General features: G+C 44.1%; 1 protein-coding gene across 1 annotated transcript in view; it reads left to right on the forward strand.

Annotated features, from left to right (window-relative positions):
* The first annotated feature begins 527 nt into the window (after positions 1-527).
* SLC6A12 (solute carrier family 6 member 12) overlaps positions 528-13,783 on the forward strand; it is a 48,043-nt gene continuing 34,787 nt past the window's right edge. The window contains exons 1-4 of the mRNA XM_083461788.1: positions 528-907; positions 8,792-9,003; positions 10,128-10,262; positions 11,882-12,022. Of these exons, the coding sequence (XP_083317914.1) occupies positions 8,796-9,003; positions 10,128-10,262; positions 11,882-12,022 (484 nt within the window). The 5' untranslated portion in view covers positions 528-907; positions 8,792-8,795. The remainder of the gene's footprint in view (positions 908-8,791; positions 9,004-10,127; positions 10,263-11,881; positions 12,023-13,783) is intronic.

A 13,783-nucleotide genomic window follows, 5' to 3' on the forward strand; every position in this document is an offset into this window, starting at 1 on the left:
AGCATGAACCCACTGCTGGTGCATTATTATGGTGCAAGAACACCCCCCCCACAAGGTCATGCCCACACCATACATTTATTTTTGCAAAACACTTAGAGAGGTGTGTGTGTGTTTTACAATCAAGTGGTACAGAAATCTTGCTTAAAGAAATACATTCACAGCACCTGGCTTCCTCCAGAGAATCCCAGGGACTGCAGATTGTACACCACAGAGCTACAATTTCCAGCACCCTTTTTTTAAAAAAGCCTATGGTTCCCAGGATTATTATTTTTTTGGGGGGGGGGGAGGGGAGAGCTATGTGCTTTATACATGCTAGAAATGTATGGTTCCAGTAGTAACCTCCCTCCTTCCCTCCCTCTTTGACAGCCAATTGCGATGCCTTTTTACTTGGGCACAAGTCCCACGGAGTTAACTTCCTAGCAAGCACATTTATGACGGCACGGGTTGCATGTGTGAAAAACGCCCCCTCAGTGTTGTGAAATGATCACGGTCTCCACATTTTTGGCCTGCCTCCTGGCCTCCCTCCCGCCTTCTCCTCTCACTGCTTCATAAAGAGAAGTATTATAAGGCAATCCGAGAGAGAGAGAGAGAGAGAGAGAGAGAGAGAGAGAGAGAGAGAGGGCCCTTTCTCCCCCCCTCTTCAGAAATGCATATACACACCCTGACCCTCCACCCACAAGAGAACTCTGGTGATAATTCGCTTGGAATATCTCATGTAAGGGGAGGGAAAAGAGGAGGAGAGAAAGAGGAGAGAGAAGGGTTTGTTTGCTCAGCCAACTCTCTCTCCCTCTCTCTTTAGTGGCTCCGGATTTGCTTTTTCCTTAATATTTTGTTGATGTTGTGGCATTCCCCAGCTGGTTTGCGGTGACCTAACAGGAACAAGGCGCAGGCGTTTGTGGGACCTCAGGTGAGTGGCTTTTCCTTTTGCCTGTCACTGATTTTGGTGCCCTGCTTCAGGCGAAGAAGCCTCGAGAGGCAGCGCAATGCAACATGGGAAATTGTACCGGAGACAGCAATGCTTTGGCCCAGGGAGAGTAGACTAACAGCGCAATCCTAAGCCCCTCTGTGTTCAGTGGGGCTTTGGCCCCATCGGCAATATACGTTCAAAACAGCACCATGCCACTTTAAACAGTCACGACTCCCCTGCAAAGAATCCCGGGAGGGTCTAGTTTGTAAAGGGTGGTGAGTGTTGTTAGGAGACCCCTATTCCCCAACATGTGTAGTTACAATTTACAGAGTGATTTAACAGTCAGTGCCTGTTCCCAGGGGATTCTGGGAAGTGCAGCTCCACGTGTGCCTAGGATTGCAAGCTGAATTGGCCTTGAGTGAACTCTAAGCAGGATTTCCCCCCTTTTTTTACACTCCTGTCCACTGGGGAGCCCTAAAGAAAATGGTGTTGAGAGTAGGGATGGATGAGAAATCTGATTCAGTTCCCATTTGAAGATGAACCCACCAAAATTTCACTTTCTGAAACAATATGCAAACTGAGACCCAGCCATTTTCTGAAATCCACACTTCTCTGAATTTTCAGTGCAGCCAAGTAATGTGTTCCAAAAAAAATAAAAAAAAATGCATATACTAGTGGAAAACACCCGCCAAAATGTGTTCTATTAAGGAAAATTGCTTTGCAAAATTGCGTATATTGGGAGAAATTCTCATTTAAAATGCTGGTGAATATTCACAAGGGCCATTTAAAAAGAATCACACACTTATGTGGAAATGTGGAGAACTGAATTTAAGGTTAGAAAAATGAAAAACATGGAGAAACTGAAATGGACAGGCTCCCTTATACCTAGTGATGGAAATGGAGAGGAACAGGGCAATGAAGAAGTTGTATGTGGGTGTGGAAGGACAGGCCATGACAGGGTCAAGCAATATGAACCACAGGCTAGAAATGAATTGTGAAACACTGCAGACTGAAGGCCCAGTGGTGTGTGTGTACATGTATGGAAAACAGCAGACCAGACTCCAAGAATTTGTTTTCATTTCACTGAGGTTGAGAAATCACATTGCTTCCCTGAAAACAAGCACCTTGGGGGAAAACATGGTTTGGTGTTTGGTGTGTGTGTGAGAGCCAGGCTATTGCCTCTGTGAAACAAATCTAGGCTCCTTGATATATTCATTTTATTGTGCATCCATAATGATTTGGTCTCATGATGTTATTGGAGGGGTCATATGCAATACCATTGGCACTTGCCAACATTTGGGGGCAGGGATACTGCTCCATTCACACCTCTTGCCCCCATGATAGAGGGGACCCAGGGCCGTGTGACATCAGTGCAATGTATGTGCATGCCTCACGGTGTGCAAGCATGACATCAGAATACACGTTTGTGCCCATGTTTTTGCCCTCAAATGAGCACACATCAGCCCAGTGCTGGGCCGCCCATGAGGCAAAGTGAGGCGACTGCCATGGGCAGCAGAATCCACGGGGCAGCAGATCCCAAGATGTATATCTTATTTCCCACCCCCTCCTCTTCCTGATGTAGCTTTTCATGCACCCATTTTTCCCCTGGTGGAGAGGAGGATGCCATTCTGTGGTTTGCCTCAGGCACCCAAATGTCTTGAGCAAGCCGTGCATCATCCCATGCGGGGTTTATTGCTGCATATATCAATTTGTCTGTATGTGAGCCTGCAGCAGATAATTTAAAAGAGTTCCTAAAGGAAGTCCCTTATCCATTGACCTTAATATTGCTGCTGTGAGCACAGTTGTGCCACTCCTTCAACTAGCAATTGCTGATACAAGGTGTCAAACCTTGGACTTTACCTCTGGGGCTGTTCCTCAACCGGGCTTGGCAGGCCTGTTCTGAACACTGGCAAAGAGAGTTGCTTCCTTAGAGATGTGGGCAGAGATTAACCTGGCCAAAAGTCACTTGGGATGAACTGCAAATGTCTCGATTGCTTAGCAGATTGACTCTCACCTGCATAGGTGTGCAGCAGGACAGCCCACCCACCACAGGGCACTGTTGATGATCCCTCATCTCAACCAATGCCATCATCTGAGACAGGGCTATGCCAAACCAAACATTTAGGAATCCCAACCAGCCACGCCTTTTAATGGAGGAATTGGTGGTGGTGCTGGTGGTGGGGAACCCTGGTGTTATAGCCATATCTCTGTCTAGAAGTAATCCTCACTGAGTTAGATGGGACCTACTCCCATGTAAGTGTGGATAGGACCCGAGGTGTGATCTAGTCCAACCCCCTGCAATGCAGGAATCTCAAATACAGTGGTACCTCGGGTTAAGTACTTAATTCGTTCCGGAGGTCTGTTCTTAACCTGCCACGCTGCCGGAGCACGATTTCTGTTCTCATCCTGAAGCAAAGTTCTTAACCTGAAGCACTATTTCTGGGTTAGCGGAGTCTGGAACCTGAAGCCTATGTAACCTGAAGCGTATGTAACTCGAGGTACCACTGTAAAGCATTTAAGACAGATGGCCATCCAACCTCTGCTTTAAAATCTCCAAGGAAGGGGAATCCTTGGTGGTCATCCCCATTGTGTTGGTATATCTTTTATGGGACTTGGTTGATTTTATTGCTGCATGTATGAACAGGAATTGAAGGCATGAGCGTGCTACAGTGCAATCCTCTGCATATTTACTCAGAAGTAAATCCTACCGAGTTTGCTTACTCCCAGCTAAGTGTGCATTGGATTGAAGTTTTAATTAAGGATCCCAAAGTGCAATCTGCAAACTCAAAATGGAAGGTCCCCTGCCTTCCATTTCGGAAATGGTCATTCTTTCTAGACTAGTAGTATCCTTGGGGGAAAAGGTGTTTTGCAAAATTTCTGGAAATGGGAATGCAGAGTCCTCCCCTAGTCTAAAGGCAGCAATATATACTGCATACAAACTCTTATAATGCAAACCTGATACCCTTGTCTGATACGGAAAACTTTTTAATTGGACTGCTGTCTCTCTTAAAAAAAAATTATACAGCCGAGGGGGACCCAATTTGGATTGGAATGGGGGTGCTATGGCTGCTGGAGGTGAGGAAATGCAACACATTTTTTAAAAAGGATGAAAGAGGGTGCAGATTTGAATAAATTTTGCATATGCTAATTTATACCTATAAATGTGGATTTAGGAACACACACACACACACACACACACACACACACACACACACACACACAATATTATAGAATAAACATAAATAAATGCATCACACCATACTGGGAAAGACTGCGACTAGAGGCATGTGCAGGCTTGCAATTTCCAGATGGGATGCATAAAAGGTAAAGGGACCCCTGACCATTAGGTCCAGTCGTGGCCAACTCACTTTATTGGCCAAGGGAGCCGGCGTACAGCTTCCAGGTCATGTGTCCAGCATGACTAAGCCGCTTCTGGTGAACCAGAGGAGCGCACGGAAACGCCGTTTACTTTCCCGCCGGAGCGGTACCTATTTATCTACTTGCACTTTGATGTGCTTTCGAACTGCTAGGTTGGCAGGAGCAGGGACCAAGCAATGGGAGCTCACCCCGTCATGGGGATTCGAACCACTGACCTTCAGATCAGCAAGCTGTAGGCTCTGTCGTTTAACCCACAGTGCCACCTGCATCCCTTGTGGGATGCATACAAACCAGCAAACTCAGGTTGCACGATTATAGTTGAATGGGAGGTCCTGCGTTACCAGCCAACTTGAAATTGCAAACTTTTTGCAGTAAATAAAATGAAGGGGGAATGGAAAATGAGCAAGGTCCCAACCAATGAAGAATGGTAACTTAAACTGATGGAATATGCAAAGCTTGCAGATTTAACATGTAGAGTAAGAGAACATGAAGAGAACATGAAGAATGAAGTAAGGGAATATGAAGAGAACATGAGGAATGTACATTTAGAGAAGTCTGGAAAATGTTTACTGAATACATGGTGAAAATTGTGTTCATTTAAAAATGCTGTAGCATTAAGATAAATTCAACAGTGTAAATAAGTTTTGATGGATGTAACAATAGATTACTGAATGGTTTGGCTCATGTTTGGTTCATGTAAAATATGCAGGGATGTATGATATGCAAAATGAACCATGGAAAGAGAAGAAGGAAAGTCATTGATTTAAGGTTGTTTAAATGGTTATTTTGAAATGTAAATAATTTTTTTTATTGATTATATATCTATGAACTGCACATGCACCTGCAGGTGCACGGATCCCTACCTTTCCATCTAGGCATGCAAGAGGCAAGATCCTATTCCTGCACCAGCAAAAGGTGCATGAAAGCACCGACCAGAGGTGGGGAAAGGTGTAGTCTGGGGAGTGGGTATGGGCTGGAGAGAGTCCTGAGGGCCAGTTAGAGAAGCCTGGAGGGCCACATTTGACCTCCAGTTGGCTTGAGGTTCCCCATGTTGTAGCTTGTGCAGGGATTTCCATCAGTTTGTCCATTCTGATTCCAATTTTTGTCTACCAGAGCTCAGCAAGCCCAGGTCCATCCCTGTAGAGGCGCCAGTAAGGAATGGCGCTGATGAATCCTACAAACAGAGAGACACAATTCAGGCTTTAATCATACTGGACATATGACTTGGGAGTGCTTTGCAAGCGTCATGCCACATTATACGATGCGCTTAAAATAGTCTTCTTAGCAATTTCATAGTGGTCTTTGAATTTTGCAATGATAAATCGATCTACAGAACTCCCCTTTCTCCTCTTGCCTTTAAAAGAATAAGATATAGGAAGCTGACTTATAACACATTTTGGCCAATACGCTCATCTAGCCCAGGGCTGTTTACCTTGACTGGCTGCTGTTCTTCAGGATTTCTCTGGCAGAAGTGATTAAACCTTGAATTTTGTACATACAAAGTTGTAGGAACTTTGAATTCTGATTTCTGCAGCAGTATGGATTTTCCAAAAAATTCTGAATGGGGAAATTTTCCAGTAGTTTTTGCTGATGTAAACTACCTTGTGCAAATCTGCATAAGGTCGTTTGCACCAAAAATGTCCCTGCTGCCCTAGAGAGGGATCCAATTTAGCACGTTTGCTTTACTTGCATTTATATGCAGTAAACAAAGTCAAAAACTTTTGAAACTGCCAAGTTGGCTTAATATTATATTTGCACTTGGCATCCATTCATTTCTACTAACAAACTTATGAAATGGACAAAAAAGAATTCTGCAGAAGAGATTCTGCTCCGCATCGCTGTAAGCCCGTCAAGGTTTGTGCTTCATCAGAACAAGTGTCTGATCAAGTGTTCTCATAATGCAAGTAAATAGTTATAAAAACAGGTTGGCTATGGAAACGGGCTTTGTTTTCATCCCTAATAAGCAAATAAATTGAAGTTAGATCTTCTGCTGTCTGCCCATAATGACATTGCTAATAAGCATTGTCCGAAGCACTGCTCTGCTTGATGATATGCATTTGGCAGACACAAATTGGAATACGGTGAAGACTGTGACAGTTCAGAACAGGTTCCATTACAAAGCATTGGCTTTCGTTCACTTGACAAGCCATGGAGCTCTGACGAGATGGAGGAGGCATCTGCGCTGAACAGGCATTTTCCTTAGCTGATCAGCCAGATGGCATGTTTGCAACAGATCTGGACACAGCAGATGACTCTCTTAGCAATCTGAGGATCTTGGAGAAGCAGGGTGGTGTGTGTGTGTGTGTGTGTGTGTGTTTGCAAGCAGCGAAGCTGATCCTCAGCACAGCAGGTGGCAGGCCATCAGTGAAAAAGGACAAGGTGAAAATAGGGTTCATTGGGTCAGGGTCATTATACAGCAAGCATATCAGGTTTGCTGACAAATGCGAGGCACAGACAAGGGAAGGCAATATGGGATAGGACAAGGAGGAGAAGAAGAGGAGTTTGGATTTGATATCCCGCTTTATCACTACCCTAAGGAGTCTCAAAGCGGCTAACATTCTCCTTTCCCTTCCTCCCCCACAACAAACACTCTGTGAGGTGAGTGGGGCTGAGAGACTTCAGAGAAGTGTGACTAGCCCAAGGTCACCCAGCAGCTGCATGTGGAGGAGCGGGGAAACGAACCCGGTTCACCAGATTACGAGTCTACTGCTCTTAACCACTACACCAGACTGGCTCTCCACACTGGAGAGGAGGGTGCAGGGCCTGGGATGGAGGAAACAGGAGTGAGGGGGAAAGGGGAGAAACACAAATAGTTTTGTGTGCTGCCGCCATTCAGCTTCCTGTGGCGGCCCCTCCCTACAACTGCTGCCGCAGGGATTTCTGAGGGAGCATTTTGCCCTGAGGAGAGAAGCAGAAACAACTTCAGGAGTCAGGCTCCCTGCTGCCTTATATAAAATTTAAAAAGAAAAGATGCTCATTGTAAGGAACTTACGCAAAGTGTCTTGTGAGTTCTGCCTAAAAAGTGGTATATAAATATCTGGAATGAATGAAAAATGGTGCCTTGTAGGAAGGGTATTGTGTGCCTTGTGGTGCTGGTGGGGTTGTCAAGAGAAACTGAAGTTTTTAAATCTTGTCTCACTGCAATTTATATTACGGTTAGGTATTTGGGATTTTTAAAAAATATAAGTTCAGAATTTGAATCACTGAAATTCAACAAGACTGAGTTCAAATTGCACATATAAACCACACTATTTGAATTTAGTCTTTGGATTGAATTAAATATTGGTGTGTTATAATTGTGCAGGCAGTAGGATGCGCACTGTTGTTTTTTTATTTGCAATGATGAATTTTCTTCAGGTTTTTTAATCATATACAAAAATGGCTTCACAGATATAAATTAGCTTGCTTTTCACTATTATTGCTTTTACTGATAGATGAAAGTTCTCAAGGTTACTACCAGGACAAGCCTATATTTGCCTAAGCTGTTGCGAATTAGACTGAAGTGATGCAAAGCTTCTGAGGAATGGTTCAGCTAGATAAGGATTATAGAATCCGTTACTTCTGGTTAAACAGTTACATTCAAAGTTTTAAATTTTAGTTTCATTTTCTTTTCTTTCCTTTTCCTTCCTTCCTTCCTTCCTTCCTTCCTTCCTTCCTTCCTTCCTTCCTTCCTTCCTTCCTTCCTTCCTCACTCAAACTCTGGCCATTGCTGATTCACATAGATGTGAAGAAGTGGTTTTAGAACCAGTGAGGGCTGTGGATTGAATCCAATGTAAGCCATAATTGGAGTAGACCCATTGGAATAACGGACACGACTTAGGTTTATTCATTTCAATGGGTGTACTATGAATAGAGTAGATACAACCCTGTATCATTTTCCCCACAAAGGTCTGCCTCAAGTATCAATTTCAGTAGTCTATATTTCTCATTTTTCCAACCTTAAATTCAGTTCTCTACATTGCTGCATATAATAAAAATAAAAATAAAATAAAATGTGTGTACCTGCTATACCTGCAGGCCTCAGGTTGTTGTTATTTTTTAAAAAGATCCTCACGAAAATCCACCAGCATTTTAGTGCAAATTTCACTGAATAAATACATTTTTGCATGTGGTTTTGACTAATGTACACATTCTTTGCTGATAATTTCACCTAAAATAATGCACTTTTGGATGTTATTCTCATGAATATATTTATTTTTATGCACATCATCTCTAATATATGCATTTTTTTAATTTTGAAGGATGGCTGTGTTTTAGTTCTCATGTTATTTTGGAAAGTGCAGATTCAATAGATTCACCCTTAGATGCAAACTGGATCCAATTTCACCCTCCTCCCTAGCCCCCCTTATTTTCACTGGCTCACTCCTTGGTTCATGCTCACCTTGAACATAAGAAACTGTTTGGACAAAGCAAAGCAAAGCAAAACAAAACAGCTTGATAGGAATCCTATGAGAATTCCCCATGTCATGTGATTTGCCTTCCCCTCTGCCATCCCTTGCCCTTCAGAGCCATGGAAAGCAAAGGACCTTGGGATGCGGAATCCAGTGGGATTATGGTTGTGCCAGTGGTAGAAGAAAAGCCAGAAGAGAGGAAGGATGAGCTTGAGGACAGAGGACAGTGGACCAACAAAGTGGAGTTTCTACTGTCTGTGGCTGGAGAGATCATTGGTCTGGGCAATGTATGGAGATTCCCTTATCTCTGCTACAAGAACGGAGGTGGTAAGTGCACAGCACCCATAATTTTTCTAGTGCCCTTTATTTCATTGTAGCCGTTGGTCATCAGGAAACAATTAAAAAAAATAGTCGTAACAGCGCATTTTAAGCTCGCAATACAGCAAGCCATATGCAATATGCAGACTAAACATAAAACTCACTATAAAATTTACGACGTGCAATGAAGAAACTAATTAAAAATATATCAGATGAAAAAAATCATTAGATAAGATGGTCCCCTTAGCACCTGCTAATCCTATTTTGTGCAGCAGATTTATTGCAAAGAGGACTATTTTATGAGCTAGATATTTGTCACAAAGTAGATAACAGATTTCCACAGTCTTGCACAAGACAGTTTTTTTTAAAAAAAACACCTGTGCAATCATTTTTGTGTGTCAAAGAACTGTGAGCTCGGTTCACCCCCTCCCCAGTGGTGGCACCAGAATTTTTTTGGGGGGAGGAGGACACACATAAGGGGTATAGTATATCTCTAGGTGGATGAGTTGTGTCCCACATGATCACTGAAAAAACATAGCAGCATATGTTATTGACAGGAGTCCAGCAAAGGGGAGGGACCAGTGGGAGAGGTGAGCACCTTGTTTGGGTGGGTGCTTGCCTTCCTTGCCCCCTGTTGAGAGAGGGGGGGAAGTAGCTGGGGTTATGTTAGAACAGAGAAGAGGTAGTCAGCATAAGGATTGCACTTCCTCACTGCTTCTCTGCTTTTGTTTGTCACTGCCCTCCATTTTGTAAAAACCAAAAATGGTGATAGAACTCTAATACAGTCATACCTTGGAAGTTGAACTGAATCTGTTCCGGAAGTCCTTTTGACTTCCAAAATATTCAGAAACCAAAGCGCGGCTTCTGATTGGCTGCAGGAAGCCCTGTCAGATTCCCAAAAATGTTCATAAACCGGAACACTCACTTCCAGATTTGTGGTGTTTGGGATCCAAAACGTTTGAGAACTAAGCTGTTTGAAAACCAAGGTACGACTCTTAATGTGCATTTGTGGAGGCAGCTATTTTGCAAGATCATTAATCCAGCCCTGTGAAAATATCACTTCCCCCTCTTTTTAACAAAGGTGTTAATAATGAATTTGCTTCAGCTTCTCTCCCTACTCTCTTTCCTCACAGGTGCCTTCTTCATCCCATACCTCATATTCCTCTTTGCTTGTGGGATCCCAGTATTCTTGCTGGAGACAGCCCTTGGGCAGTATACCGGTCAGGGTGGGATCACTGCCTGGAGACGGATCTGCCCTATCTTTGAAGGCAAGTTGGTAGTACAAGGGAAGTCCTGGTAGCTTTCCGCCAAACACGCACTGTACTTTTTGATCTAATTCCCTCTGAGCTCCCCTGCTACAGGGCATGGCATAGAGCCAGCTGCCGTTGTACCTGTTCAGAACTGCAGTCTAAGTCAAAAGGGCGAGTCATTCTGAAGTGTAGATATTGGAGGCAGAGCTGGTTCTCAATACAGAGTCAAAAGGTGGTGGCAAAGGAGCAGCCAGAAGCAGAACAAGTTTAAAACTGTGGAGCCCCTGCCAAGGCAGGTGTGAAAGGGCATATATTCAGAGGAGGAAGAAGCGGTGGCGGCAACAAGGAACCACAAGTCTGCAAGTCTTTCTGCCTTTAAGATAAAAACGTGAGCTCCCTGTTTGCAGCAGCAGTGAGGAGTTGAAGGGCAAGGTGATTTCATGCAAGGCGTTTATGCTAGGAGTGGCAGGTTATGCTGCAGAGATACAAACTGATCCTGTGCAACAGGGAACCTCATGCAAAGGGCCAAAAGTGGCCCTCCAGGTCTCTCTGCCCGGCCCTAGGAACTCTCCACAGGCCTCACCCCTCATGGCCATTGCTTCACCCCCAAGTGGTTTTGCCTGCCTGGAATGTGTCCCTGAATTCTAGTAATGTTTCTTGTTCGCCTGGATGGAGGATAGAGGTGTGTGTGTGTGTGTGTGTGTGTGTGTGTGTGTGTGTGTACTAACTTACTGTCTCTGAAAACTTTTACACATCACTTGGGAAGACAGGCAAACTAATACTAGCATACTGGAAGAAGCCTCACCAGTGTTGAAACAATGATTCTTCAACATCAACTTCGTTGGACTGGTCATGTTGTGCGGTTGCCTGATTATCGTCTTCCAAAGCAACTACTCTATTCCAGACTTAAAAATGGAAAGCGTAATGCTGGTGGTCAACAAAAGAGGTTTAAAGACTCTCTCAAGGCAGATTTTTAAAAATGTAGTATAAACACCGACAACTGGGAAACACTGGCCTGCGAGCACTCCAATTGGAGAACAGCCTTTACCAAAGGTGTAATGGGCTTTGAAGACACTTGAACTCAGGACGCAAGGGAGAAACATGCTAAGAGGAAGGCACACTTGGCTAATCCACACCGTGATCAACTCCCACCTGGGAACTAATGTCCCCACTGTAGAAGGATGTGTGGATCCAGAATTGGCCTCCACAGTCACTTACGGACTCATTGTTAAAACCTTGTTTATGGAAGACAATCTTACTTGGCTACAAGTGATCGCCGAAGAAGAAGAAGACTCTACAAATATGAAATTTGTATCCATTGCCCTGCCCACTGTGAAGCAATGGTTCTGCCCTCCACAGGCATGTGGATCTCACCTGCCTTCAGACCAGAGTGGGAAACTAGTGACCTTCTGGACATTGCTGGACCCCATCAGCCCCTGTGAGCACGGCCTGGGATGATGGCAGTGACATCTGGAGATCTACAGCTTCCCCACCTCTGCTTCTGGCCAGTCTCTGAACTATGTTTGGTCCTATCAGTAACTGAAAACCTAGGTCTTTTTCAATCACAGCTTGGCAGGAAATTGTGGCCCTTTTTTGTCTGTTTTTAACCATCACCTTTATCTCTCTCTGCCACTCAGGAATTGGCTATGCTTCCCAAGTCATTGAATCGTTCCTGAATGTCTACTACATCATCATATTGGCTTGGGCTCTGTTCTACCTATTTAACTCCTTCGCTGCTGTTCTACCCTGGGCCAGCTGCAGTAATACCTGGAACACAGGTATGACTCTGGCAAGATGCCACCTCCTGCATGGCTTTCTGAAGAAATGGAACTGTAGTTCCTCTTACTTTGCTACATAGGTTCAGGCGCAAGATACGTTGGCACACAAAATTAAAAATGCAAATCCTTTTTCTCACCCCCTTGCTGGTGAAAATATAATAAGCAATTGACAATTTAAAGTAGCAAAAAAATTGGCATTTGAATATTGTCACTTCTGATGTGACATTTGTGTCCATTTATTCTTTTGCGTAGACTGACTGGTTAGACCTATGTAGGACATTATTGGCAGATGATAACATACACTGGGTTGTATCCAATGCTACTCAGAATAGACTTATGGAAATTAATGAACATGGCTAATTTAGGCCCACTAATTTCAATGGGCCTGTTCTGAGTTAGGACTTAGATGGGCAGGTGAATGAACCTCAGATGTTGTGGTTGATACTATTGGAAGAATTCAAAGGCTATCCCAAATCTGTTGGCTGAGGTTTCTCCATCATTCTCTGCCTAAGGTTAGGGATGGCTCTGGACCAAGGCAACCTAGCGCTTGTGATACGTCTTTGTCTTGTCTTTGAGAAGATTTGATACTGCCTATTTTCTCTCTGAGCCCAATCACGATGATAGAGATGTGGGGTGTACCTTTATTTTTTTATTTTTTATTTTAAAAAGACCCCATGATGTCTTGGAAAGAAAAACCCTTGTGCGAAGAGCTTCCTTACAAGGTTGTGGCTGTTTTAATCTCATGAGTGCAACTCCCAGAGAGTGGTTTTTGTTTTTGTTTTGCTTTTGGGGGTGTGGGGGGGGGGGAAAAGAGAGAGGAAATACTCACTGCACATTCTTCTCTTTGCTTTCCTCCTTAGATATGTTGTAGTCAATTCTGTTCTGAGTAAAAAAAAAAAAAAGTCTAGTTCTTTTCCCTTAAAGCCTTTGTGTGCCTGGCTGGTTTCTGGCTTTGTGGACAGCCTTTCTGTGAGCTGAACATGACCTTCTGAACTCATGACTGAAAGGATAAGAATGTTGTACCACTGACCTCCTCACATGGCAATAAACACTGCAACCCCCCCTGCCTGCCTCTCTCTTTCAAGTCGCTGAAGAGACCAGAGTCTCATGCAGTGGGGCTGTGAACTGCACCTTTGTACAGTCAGCCTTTGCTTTATTTCATTTTATTCAGAATCCACAGGGCCCTGGAGAAGCAAGGCCAGAGGTTCCACCTGGCCTCTGAATGCCTCTTGCCTTCTGTTACAGTCTTTTGCCTCTTTCTCTGAAGGTGGAACAAGTGTATCCATGTTACAAATCACCATTTTCCTTTTACTCATACCAGGCATTTAATTTTTAATGACATCTTAAGGCTCTGATCCCTGTTCCCAGTCTGGAGGTGGCCTTCCCTTCACAAATTTCCAAGTAGGGCACCCAGTATATCCAGCGCACATCTGAATAGCATGTTGTTGTTGTTTAGTCATTTAGTCATGTCCGACTCTTTGTGACCCCATGGACCAGAGCACGCCAGGCACTCCTGTCTTCCACTGTGTCCCGCAGTTTGGTCAAACTCATGCTGGTAGCGTCGAGAACACTATCCAACCATCTTGTCCTCTGTCATCCCCTTCTCCTTGTGCCCTCAGTCTTTCCCAACATCAGGGTCTTTTCCACGGAGTCTTCTTTTCTCGTGAGGTGGCCAAAGTATTGGAGCCTCAGCTTCACAATCTGTCCTTCCAGTGAGCACTCAGGGATGATTTCCAAATAATAACGGGAACTGTGGTTTGT

The sequence above is a fragment of the Podarcis liolepis genome (assembly GCF_965112155.1).
Source record: "Podarcis liolepis genome assembly, chromosome: 10".
NCBI classification, from domain to species: Eukaryota; Metazoa; Chordata; class Lepidosauria; order Squamata; family Lacertidae; genus Podarcis; species Podarcis liolepis.